Genomic DNA, 12,254 nt, shown 5'->3' with positions numbered 1-12,254 from the left:
TGCATATCCCAAGATATAAACATGTAAATAACCAAGAGTTATCTATACTCAGTTATCCATATGGCTATCCATACTTGAGACAGCTTCAGTTGCTCTTAATGTCACCACACAAAACCTGGTCACCTAGTAAGTTTTTTCAGGATATTAGAAAGTAGAAATTGTATACAATTTAAGTTGGGGAATCCTATTTTGATAGTCACAAGTGGAATACTACAGGAATCTGGATATAAAAACCAACAGTTCAGAACATGATGATTTCAACCTGTCATGAGGACATAATCATAGGCAGTATGGTGTCTTTTTGTACTTTCTAGTACAAAGTGGTGTACTAATGTTCTCACAAAGGTGTGAGAAAGTTACATTTGGGCTAAGGTAATGGTACTTCACCAGCTTAGTTTTGATTGTTTATATCAAACACGCACAATCTGAGTGTGGCTGTTGCTTGGTCACAGCCCACAGATAGTAAGTGGGAGAAAATCCAAGGGGTGAGAGCCTGGAGATGTGTTTCTAGAATGTAGCTGAAACTGGTCCAGCTTATATTACTGCATGCCCTGATATTGCATTTAATTTTTTTTCTCTATATATTTTATATCAGCTATCAAATTGAAAAGAGTTTTTTCTGCAGTTCTACAGTTTTTTGAAGGCCTTCTAAAGATACATTCAAGAACATTTATAACCCTTACCAGGCAATACCTATAATTATAAAACAAGGGAAATGCTAAATACAGTACCACAGAAATATCTGGTGGTAGGAGCAAAGAAAACTGGCAAGCTGCCAAGTTTTAACAAGAGGACATTGGAACCAGAGGTGATTCATTTTTGTTTTTATTTTTTTTTAAAAGTAATGATAAAAATTACATGTGAGATACATTTCAAGACATCTCAGGATGTCACCAGAATGGGTGCTGCCTAGGCGCTGCGGATCCAGCCAAGATGCTGGAAAGCTGAGTAAACAGTGGCCCCTGCCAAACAAAGATGTGCAATGGAACCAAGGAGTCCACGATTTCGCTTACTAGGATCTATAAAGGGAAGACAGAACATTCACATGTACAGTAACATTAACAATGCAAAATATATATTTTTGTGGAAATGCTTTTTTATTGTCCAATAGGTTCTGGATGCTTCAAGGAAATTGTTGTCATTTTCATTTTTAAAATGGCGTCCTTTACAGAAATAAAGTCATTACTTATTTATATGATACTACAGACTATCTTGAGCAACCTTCTATGTCATTTTTGTTATGTGGGTCTCTTACTAGTTTGCAATTCCTACATGCTTTCTACTCATGGCACGTGGTTTCCAATTTTAAACAAAGGGCTAGGTATCCGCCTAGCATTTTTAATTCATGAAGCATTGTTTCCCCAAACACTCCTAGTAGGTTGGTCACTTATTACATTTTCCATAGTTAGTTCTTTAAACATATAAACTGGGCAGTTCACCCAGCTTCTCCTGTTCCTCCTTCCCTTGATTTTAGAACATTTACTAGAAAACATGCAGGGGTGTCTTTGGGGCTGGCTGTGTATAAGAAAAAGCTAGGCAAATAGACATTCAGATAAACACATTCAACTTTTCCTCTTGTCTGTTTTTTCCAACCATGATTTTTCATTCTATTCCCTAGGGAATACTAACACATGAACTTCTTTCACAAATATATTATGCTTCTCTATGGTTTAATATAATGTGCAAATTCATTTTATCACTCATTATGTATAGATAAACACAACCTCTTATTTTTGACTGCAAATGCTTTCTGGGAATAATACAGTTTACATATAGATCCATTATATAGTGCAAACCAGATTTTTAAGCAAAATTTACTGAATAAACCAAGAACTAATTAGAATCACCCTGGATTCTCACAATGCACACAGCCACATTAAAGTACATGCCTTAGCAGGTTTCATGAGCCAGTCACTCTAAATTGGTCAAGTTGGTTTTAATAACATTTTTAAAAAATTAAAAAATGCTTTGATACAATCTGTGAATTTAGTCTCATTTTACCAATAAATAAAGTCATAATGGTCTAGGTCACGGGTCGGCAACCCGCGGCTCTGGAGCTGCATGCGGCTCTTTAAGCCATCTCCTGCGGCTCCCAGCCCTCCTCCGCCGTTCTGGAAAAAAAGTGGGATGAAGGCAGCAGCTCTCCAAACGGGTGGCGGCGGCGGTTTGGAGAGCTGCATGTGCAGCTCTCCAAACCTACACCGCCCCATTTGGAGAGCTGCTGCCTTCATCCAGCTCTCAAAACGGGTGGCGGCGGTTTGGAGAGCTGCTCGTGCAGCTCTCCAAAACTACACCACCCCGTTTGCAGAGCTGCTGCCTTCGTCCATGTTTGACGAACGCAGCAGCTCTCCAAACGGGGAGGCGCTGCGTTAGTCCGCGTTTGAAAGAAACACGAACGCGTTCGTCCGTGTTTCTTTCAAATGCAAATGCAGCGCCTCCCCGTTTGGAGAGCTGCTGCGTTCGTGTTTCCTTCAAACGCGGACTAACGCAGCAGCTCTCCAAACGTGGAGGCGGAGGTTTGGAGAGCTGCGCAGCTCTCCAAACCTCCGCCTCCACATTTGGAGAGCTGCTGCATTCGTCCGTGTTTCTTTCAAACGCGGACGAACGCAGCGCCTCCCCATTTGGAGAGCTGCTGCGTTCGTGTTTCTTTCAAACACGAACGCAGCAGCTCTCCAAACGGGGAGGCGGAGCTTTGGAGAGCTGCTGCCTTCCACGCAGCTCTCCAAACCTCCGCCGCCCCGTTTGGAGAGCTTCTGCCTTCGTCCGTGTTTGACAAAGGCAGCAGCTCTCCAAACAGGGCGGCGGATGCAGCTCTCCAAACCTCCACCTCCACGTTTGGAGAGCTGCTGCCTTCATCTGTGCACGTTTTGCCTTGTTCTGCACACGTGTGTGCGTGCACGCACGTGTGCGCACATTTTACGGCTCCCACTTTTTTGTGTATGTGATGGAACCGGTTCTGAGTGGCTCTTTTGTTTCAGGTTGTTGACCCCTGGTCTAGGTAAATTAAGGTGTGTTTTTCTCTATTTTTTCCATTTTCTGAGGAAAATATAGGACCAGCTAAATGGTCTAAAAATAAACTTTAACTATGAATTCAGACTAATCTTGACAGAACAACTTGGATTTTGTAAAACAGTGTCTGGCTGTCCAGTGAAGCAAGAGTTTATGAACAACACCACAGAGATGAAAACAGCTTTGCAAGAAATGATTGTAACTCTTATATAAGGACTCACCTCCTGTGTAATAGCCATAAGCATACAATATTCTTCCAATTATCCACGCTGTACCAAGTCCTGTAGCAACACGCTATGAAGAATAATTGCACATGAAAGGATGTTTACAATTAAATGGATATTAAATGGACAGTCAATCACTACAATTAAGATTTATACTGTGGGAGAATTATTCTGGAAAGACGTGGTTATACTAGCCAAGAAAGTAAATAAAGACAGTTACAAAATGTAAAACTTACTCTGCTATTTCATTTGCTCCAATTCGTTTTAAGTCCTTGTATCAGGCAAGTGCAAAAATTATGAAGTGACATGATCAGTCCAATTAAACCTGCTCTCTTTTACACTGTATATCTTTTTACCTTTTTATCCTTTCTTTCCAACTTTCTCTTTATCAAGTTACATTGGGAGCTTCTTTAATAGTGTGAATTTATTTTGATGGTGAAATGATTATTGACAAAGAGAGCATATTCACTGGTTAAAAGGATCAACTTTTTGTGGTCTGGTTCATGTTCCTAAGATGTGTTGGCAATAGCTGTCATCAATATCAATCCAAAAATATTCATTTCAGAGACAATCTTCCAGTTTCTTAGACAAATAACTTTGGTCTAACTATGGTCAATTGAACATCCATCAAGCTACCAATAAGACTTTCCTGTATTTCTTATTTTTTTTGCAATGCAAGAGTGCTAATTTTTTTTAAAAAAAACAACTTGCAAATCAGGATGCAATATTTTACACTGATACCAGATGCTGATTACTGTATGAGAGTTATTTATTAAATTTGTTTGCCACTGCCCATTTTACCATGAGGTGTCTCTGGGTGGCTTATAGCATTAAAGAATAAAAAAATACAACAATATGTATACATTAAGAATAACACATTAAAAAGAATAAAATACTATACAAATACAAATTATCAGCTATAACTAAAAGATGGATGGGTTTAGATATACAACATTAATTCAACTGCCTCTGGTTTTATTATATTGTCCTAAGAAGCATTTTGAGTTAAAATGATACACCAACTTCCATTGAACAGGTTGCTAATCATATCCAGACCTAAATATTGTTCTTACCGGGTAATAGATCCCACTGATTCCAAGAAAGAACAGGAAGGATGGATATGCTTCCAAGCTAAAAACAGTCAAGATTTTTAAATACACTTCATTAATGGCTTTTACAAATTTAGGTCCAAGTGAACATTATACAGAACCTAACATATCCCCCAAAATAAAGCAGAATATTCTGCTATACCTTGATACCTTTAGCTTGCCTGCAATTGTAATAGTAAACACAAGCAGATTCATCTTACAATTTATAATTTTGCTGTTTTTATATTCTTGGTTGCTATCTTCCCAACCATGTGCTCTGCACCTGTCTAGAATTACATCCAAATGACCAATAGTAGCATTTCATAATGTATAAACACAGAGCAAGGAACATGACAGCCTGCCCCATTTATGTCCTTAGGAGAAAAGATATATCATGAGTGCTGCATCAAAATAACCAGTATACATTTCCTCTCTAGTTTACAGTGGAATTCAGATGTTTTCTAGGCACCAAATCTAGAAGAAACCAGTAATAAGCACAATGCAATACAGACTACTCACGTGTTCTGGTGTGCCCTCTGGATACAGTTAAAGATATGCCCATTTTCAGGGTCTGTACTGTACATGGTTGGATACTATTGAGGGAAAAAATTACATACATATATGATTTTATATATATGCTGTATAGCTATATAAATAATACATGAATTCAAAGCTTACAGTACATTATATTGTAAATCGTCATGGATGTGTATTTGTTGGCATCTCCTCAGAAAAAACCTTTTTTCTTAGACTTACATGGTAGATATGTAAATTGGCAAAACTAAAATTTAAAAATATATTAATATAACAAATAATGATTAAATAATAATTTTTTTTATAAATAAAATATTTTAATAAAATAACTGCATTAGCATGCTTCTGCCCAGTTTTGTTCTGAAAGTAAAAATTAGATATATGAGAAGGATAAAAATATCACAGAACCATAGAATTATGAAGCTGAAAGCAATCAAAACTATCATCAATCTAACGTTCTATAATGTACAGGAAACCAACCATTTCCATGAGACGGGACAGATCAACATTCTCTTAGAAACCTCCAGAAATGGACAACTCACAACCTCCATTGATTGACCTTCTACTGTTGTACAAATCTTGCCCCCAGGAAGTTTTTCTTTGTAAAAACCTACATAGCTGCACTCACAATCATTATTTCTGGTTCTAACTTCTTGTCAAGGTTGAACTGCTAAGATGGCAGCTAACTTCTATCGCTACTCAACTTGCCACAGAAACAGGGGGGAGGGGCAGAAAGCCTAGGGAGGAAACGGATCGTGAGAGCCTACAAGAATGCCAAGGTTTTGCTTCTTCAGTTCTGAGATGTGCACTCAATAAAGTTTTATCCTTTATGGCACTTCAAAGCCTTAAAGATTCCTTGATTTTGAGTTCGCTAGTCGGACAGTTAACATTAAACCAGCTCTCTAATGTTACGAGTGCAGCCTTCTCGAAGGCTTCCAAGAGGATTGTAGCATAGTGATGTCGATGAACCAAGAAGATCGATGCTACAGCCAAGCCTGGACTGATACCTCCTCGGGAAGTACTGGCATCAGCCCAGGTGGACTTCGGGACATAGCCAGTGGTAACACAGTCCGAAAGGAGAGCGGAGAAGACGAAGCAGCTGCTGGTGCGAGAAGAGGGAACTGTGGCAGGGTCCCTCTACACTGGCCTGAAAACCCAATGGACGGGCGGCGTGGGGACAGCTGTCAAGATGGAGTTCTCCTGAATCCCACGGGGGTTGAGATAACGCGAGGAAGCAAGTGGAAGGCCAAGAGGGCTGCAGAGTGGGAAGTCAGCAGAGTGGAAGCCTCTGATCATCTCCTGCAGCAGCATGAGATGTTTGTTCAGATGGAGACGCGAGGAGTGGAGCAGGTGAAATCCCCAGCCCAGGGGACAGCACTTGGAATGGGTCAGACTATGGTGACTTCATCTCCTCCTCTGCCCCAACCAATGGCACTAGATCCGGTGTGTCGGGATGGCAGGGAACAGGAGAATGGTTGGGATTTTACCAGCGGCCACCAGGCAGTCCCCACTAGTCCACGCAGCAGGGATACCTCCAGCCTACACCACCCAGTAAGTTGTAGAATTGCTGCCTGGCTACCTGCTAGTCCGTGATGATTGTGAGCCACCGCCTTTGAAAGCCACGCTTCACAGACGGACGGAGAAATTCACCTATTTCCTAAACCAGGTATGGATCTACCTAGAGTGGCATGAAGCAGCATTCCCAGATGAAGGGACCTGTGTGAATGCCATCACTGTGAATCTGGAAGAAGCCGCTGAATGGATAGTGACAGTCAACAACAAAGGAGCTCCGGAACTGGGAAACATCAATGCCTTCCTAGAGGGGCTCCGGGCCAGACTCTGGGATCCCACACAAGCCCATAAAGCAAGGGAACCGGTCCATGGCTGAGTACATTCAGGAGTTTTGCAGCCTGACTGGAAAGCTGAGAGTGTGGCCAAAATGCCGCAAATTTTGAGATTGGCTAAACAGAGAAGTGTACCAGAATTGTCTGCCCTGGGGAATTCCTGATGACCTCCCAAGTGTGGTATCAGCTGGCCATCACAGTGGAACTGGATCTGATGGAGTATCGGCGACACGCAGTGCCTGAGAGCCATCCCGCCAAAGCCAAGAGAAGTGTCCAACAAGTAGAGAGGGCCCCCTGCTCCAATCACCAGAGAGGGTCCGCGTCACCCCGCAGGAGCTTTCTTCCGATGTGAGAAAGAAGGCCATAGGGCGGCCAATTGCCTGCCTCCCCAACCTACCTCGATACCAAGGACCCCGAGCCAACCCAAGCCGAAGAAAACTCTGAAGAAGATGAAGGAGAAAATGCGAGTAGCGCCATAGGTCGTGGAGGACTCCCCCCAATCAAGCGAAGGGGAGGGAACTCTGACCCTCAGCAAGCCTGGAGTGGTGTTCTACGAGAGTGACAATGAGGGGGAAGATGATCTGATGGTAAGTGGCGCCATTACCCCATTGACTGTCCAGGTGGAGGTGGTAGTGCCCCAGTCAGGGGGGGGGGCGGTCTTCACCCATTGTTAGACTTGGGGTGCACTTGCTGCTTGATCAGCCTGAAAACGGTGGATTTGTTGGGACTAAGGGTTAAGAGACTGAAGCAACCCATGAAGTTTGAGCAGGTGGTTTGCTTACTGGGAGGGGTGTGAGTGTGGGATGTCTGCAACCTGCCTGACTGAGCCAGTGAGCCTAAAGATGGGGAGCCATGAAGAGACTATCCAGTTTATTGTAGGCCCAAAGATGGCAGAAACAATGATGCTGCAGTTCTCATGGCTGAAAAAGTGAAACCTGTCAATTGACTGAGGAAGTAACAAGTGGCAACTGAAGAGTAGAGTCAAGAAAGGGCTGGGAATGGAGAAATAGTCAAAAGTTAGGCAAATGCGATCGGGTGTGAAAGTGGAACCAGTTAATACGCTACCAGAATTCTGAAGGAACTGGCAGATGTTATCTCAGAACCACTGCAACATATCTTTCAAAAATCCTGGAACACTGGAGAAGTACCTGAGGATTGGAAAAGGGCTGATGTGGTTTCCATCTTCAAGAAAGGTGGGGGGGGGGAAGACCCAGGAAACTACAAACCAATCAGTTTAATATCAATACCTGGGAAGATCCTGGAAAAGATAATCAAAAAACAGATCTGAAAACAACTAGAAGCAAACAAAGTTATAACTAGTAGCCAGCACAGGTTTGTTAAAAACAGATCGTACCAAACCAATCTTCTTTCATTCTTTCATAAAGTGACTAAACTATGGTAGTAGACCAGTGAAATACTGTGGACATAGTATACTTAGATTTCAGTAAGGCATTTGATAAAGTAGACCACAACCTACTCCTTGGTAAGCAAGAAAAAGGTGGAATACTCAACGAGTAGTCCTCAATGGCACTACATCTACATGGAGAGAAGTAAGCAGTGGGGTATCACAAGGTTCTGTCTTAGGCCCAGTACTCTTCAATATCTTCAACAATGACTTAGATGAGGGAATTGAAGGGGAACTCATCAAATTTGCAAATGACACCAAACTGGCAAGAGTAGCTGACACCCCAGAAGACAAACTCAGGATCCAAAAAGAACAATGGGCCCTATCCAACAAAATGAGTTTCAATGTGGAGAAAAGCAAAGTTTTACATTTAGGCAGGAAAAACCAAAGGTACAAGTACAGACTTGGCAAGACCTGGCTTCAAAACAGTAACTGTGAGAGGGACCTTGGAGTCCTAGTGGATGATCACTTGACTATGAGCCAGCAGTGTGCAGCCGCCGCCAAAAAAGCTAACACAATCCTGGATTGTATAAACAGAGGCATAGAATCAAGATCACACAAAGTATTAGTACCGCCTTATAAAACCCTAGTAAGACCACACCTGGAATATTGCAGCCAATTTTGGTCACCATATCACAAAAAAGATGTTGAGAGTTTGGGAAAAATTCAGAGAAGAGCAGCTAAGATGATTAAAGGCCTGGAAACAAACATACAAAGAACAGCTGCAAGACTTGGGTTTGGCTAGTCTAAAGAAAAGAAGAAATAGGGGAGACATGATAGTAAATAATAAATAATAATAAACCTTTATTGTCAAAGTACAACATGTGTACATTGAGATTAGCTGAGCCTCCCCGTGCTCTCCCCCCCAACACACAGTGACAACAAACCCTCCATCCCACCACACTATGTGAACCAACTACACCACACACCGGCCTCCCAAGTCAATTCTGCATAAGATTATGTCCCATTTAAAAGCCTAACAGCCCACGGATAAAAGCTATTTTTCAGCCTGTTGGTATGGCTGGCTATATTCCTATATCTCCTACCGGATGGTAGGAGAGTAAAGAGATACCGTCCAGGGTGTGAGTCATCCCTGAGAATCTTCCTCACTCTTCCAATAGCAGTGTTTCAGTATTTGAGGGGCTGCCACAAAGAAGAGGCGGTCATGTTATTTTTCCAAAGCACCAGAGGGCAGAACAAGAAACAATGATTGGAAACTGACCAAAGAGAGAAGCAACCTGGAATTAAGGAGAAATTTCCTGACAGTGAGGACAATTAACAAGTGAAACAGCTTGCCTCCAGAAATCGTGGGCGCTCCATCACTGGAGATTTTAAAGAAGAGGCTAGACAGTCAATTGTCTGAGATGCTATAGGTCCTCCTGCTTGAGCCGGGGGCTGGACTAGAAGACCTCCAAGGTCCCTTCCAGCTCTATTCTATTCTACTTAATCATCCACAAGTTGGGGCAGCTGAGACTGTAGGGATTGCTGTTGCTAAGTGATACAATCCCATGGTATTGTGTTTTACAACTACTTTGCTAAGCGATGGAAATTACAGCCTCAGATGTGATTGTAATGACTTGAGAAATGCCTTATCTCTTTACTGCCACTTACTGACCCTACTCATTTCTGCAGCCCAAATTTTTATTCACTTTATCTTTTAAACTAAAGTCACCTTAGAGCAGGCATGTCAAACTGCCGGCCTACAGGCTGGATGCGTCACGCTGAAACTGTGCCCACACCTTTGCCAGCAATGGGGAAACCGTCACGTGACATCACAAGTTTGACATGCCTGCCTTAGAAGCTTAAGGCCCCCTCTATCTAAATTAGGTTGATAGATTCTTACTGGGCCTTTTAATGGCTCTGAATTCCTTTACCCATGGGCTATGAAAGTTTTTAAACTGGTTATTTGTTTTCCCTCCTGTTTGTTTTTGATTATTATACAATATTTTAATTGTTATTTTTTAAAATACTGTTTCCTGAAAGGTGAAGCACGGTATTTTACATAATTCAACTTGAAGCATTCATAACATTTCTACACACACATATACACATTTTCTTTCAGGAAATGCTACAGTTTCTGCCTCTAGAAATAGCTAAGTAGGGGAATTCTGGGAAAATCACCCATGCTTACCTCCACATGATATTTCTTGCGTGCTTTCCCCACATTTACTGCAAGGTGTGTTATCAAGACAAAGCTGGCAGTACCAGTGAGAATCACATAGCCATATTCTTTTGAGAAAACCACCATCCTGGCCCTACCAAGAAAGTCAAAAGTAGTAAGTTAATGTGTTTTCTGTAGGCAGCCTTTAAAATAAAAATCAATTAATAAAGAAAAACAGCCCAGCCTCCTCTCATGGTCTTGCCCTGTGCTCTTTTCTGCACATCCATGTAACACAAAACCAGAACTGTAAAGCCTGACTACCACAGAACTTTACACACATTTTTTTTCTTTTGCTGGGAGTTTCTGAAACACTATACAACTTTATTTATTTATTTATGGGATTTATATCCCGCCCTATCTCCCGAGGGACTCAGGGCGGCTAGCAACAACAGAACTTAAAGGTCTCTGTACAGTAAATTAAAAATAAAAATTTGAAATAAATTAAAATAAATTAAAGAATAGAGTTAGAGTTGTAAACATAATTAAAAAGTAACTTTGGAGTTACTTTCTTGAAGGAAACAATTGTGTGCTGCATAAAATGCTAATTTGACTATATTTCGGCTAACAGAAAAAAATACTTTCCTCCCCTAATGAGATGCTTAAGCACGCCACATATAGCTACAAGCCCTAAACACCTACAGCAGGGGTAGGCAACCTCGGCTCTTTTATGACTCGCGGACTTCAACTCCCAGAATTCCTGAGCCAGCTATAGCTGGCTCAGGAATTCTGGGAGTTGAAGTCCACGAGTCATAAAAGAGCCGAGGTTGCCTACCCCTGACCTACAGCAACTTGGAACGAAGCATACATTTCTAGACAATGGGAACAACGAAGTTCCAAAGCAGAGCCCAAAGAGGAAGAATCTGGCCCCAAACAATGCGTTTTATAGGGACAAGAAATAAGCAACGGCGATATCTATAAATTTGTGACAAACAGCCGAACCGTGGGTTCACGCTGCACGCTCAACCAAACGCTACTTTCAAATATGGTTGGCTAGTCGGGAACAATATGAAACCGCTTCCAGACCTCCCGCAGAAGGTATTGTAGAGAGAGAGAGAGAGAGAGAGAGAGAGAGCGGATAGAACTAAAGTCTGCAGGGACGATTCCGGCGTAGTAAATTCGAGGGCTCAACCGCCTCAAACGCTCGCTGCATAACCAAGGTGTGGCAAGGAGCAATTTCTCCTCCGGGCAAGAGCAGGCAAAGAGGAAGCGTGTTGACGACGATCAGCGGTCAAGTCCCCCCACCAGCGGCCTTCGAAAAGGCTCTTTCCCTCCCAAGCGGGCAGGCGCCATCCCTGCTGCCCCAGCTCACCCTTTTCTCTGCGAGCCGGTTCGGCAATCCAAAGAGCCAAGGCAGTAGGACCGGATCCCCGCCGCTTAGCCGAATCGCCTTCCTTCTCTTCCCGAGAAATCCAGCACCTGCCCGCGCCAGGGAAAACCTGGAATAGCTCCGCCCCGAGCAGAAAGAGGTTCCTGTGGGCACCAGGAGATCTTCCTCTGACTCTAATGTTCGTTCTTAGTTGACGCTCTATGGGTGCTCTTTGCTGTCATTCTGACCTCCGGATTTATTTATTTATGCAGCTCAGACGTGGTAGACGTGATAACCTTAGTGCGGATTGCTTTCCAGTCTTGCCAACTGTGCCAAAATGGATGGCGGGGAAACGAGTTCTCATAATACGCCCAATTTAATTTCTCTAGAATTTTGCTGTCTCCAGTTAAGAAATGGATGACCAGCTGTTACATTCCCCCTGGGCCACCACCAAGGCAGGATTAATCTCCGGCCTGTTTTGGCTCAAGTCTTTTTTTTTTTACCAGCTGTGTTTTCACTTATTTTGGATATGTAGAGATTGAGTTTCATCTGAGTCAGGGGTGTCAAACTCAATTTCACTGAGGGCCGCATCAGCATTGCAGTTGCCCTCAAGGGGCCGGGTGGGTGTGGCCAGGGTGGGCGTGGCCTACTGGGTGGGCGTGGTTAAAGTGCATATGGCCTAC

General features: G+C 42.7%; 1 protein-coding gene across 1 annotated transcript; it reads right to left on the bottom strand.

Annotated features, from left to right (window-relative positions):
* Window positions 1–816: 816 nt before the first annotated feature.
* Window positions 817–11,862, bottom strand: MGST3 (microsomal glutathione S-transferase 3). Its single transcript, XM_081324076.1, has 6 exons — window positions 11,575–11,862; window positions 10,236–10,359; window positions 4,841–4,914; window positions 4,307–4,364; window positions 3,231–3,303; window positions 817–1,019 (listed from the first exon to the last, which is right to left on the bottom strand). The coding sequence occupies exons 2-6, from the start codon at window positions 10,350–10,352 to the stop codon at window positions 910–912; spliced, it is 432 nt and encodes a 143-aa protein (XP_081180202.1). The 5' UTR covers window positions 10,353–10,359; window positions 11,575–11,862; the 3' UTR covers window positions 817–909.
* Window positions 11,863–12,254: the final 392 nt, after the last annotated feature.

The sequence above is a fragment of the Vipera berus genome (genome assembly GCF_964194415.1).
Source record: "Vipera berus genome assembly, chromosome: 3".
Classification (NCBI taxonomy): domain Eukaryota; kingdom Metazoa; phylum Chordata; class Lepidosauria; order Squamata; family Viperidae; genus Vipera; species Vipera berus.
Note: the sequence above shows the minus strand (reverse complement) of the source record. Positions and strands in the feature narration are given on the sequence as shown.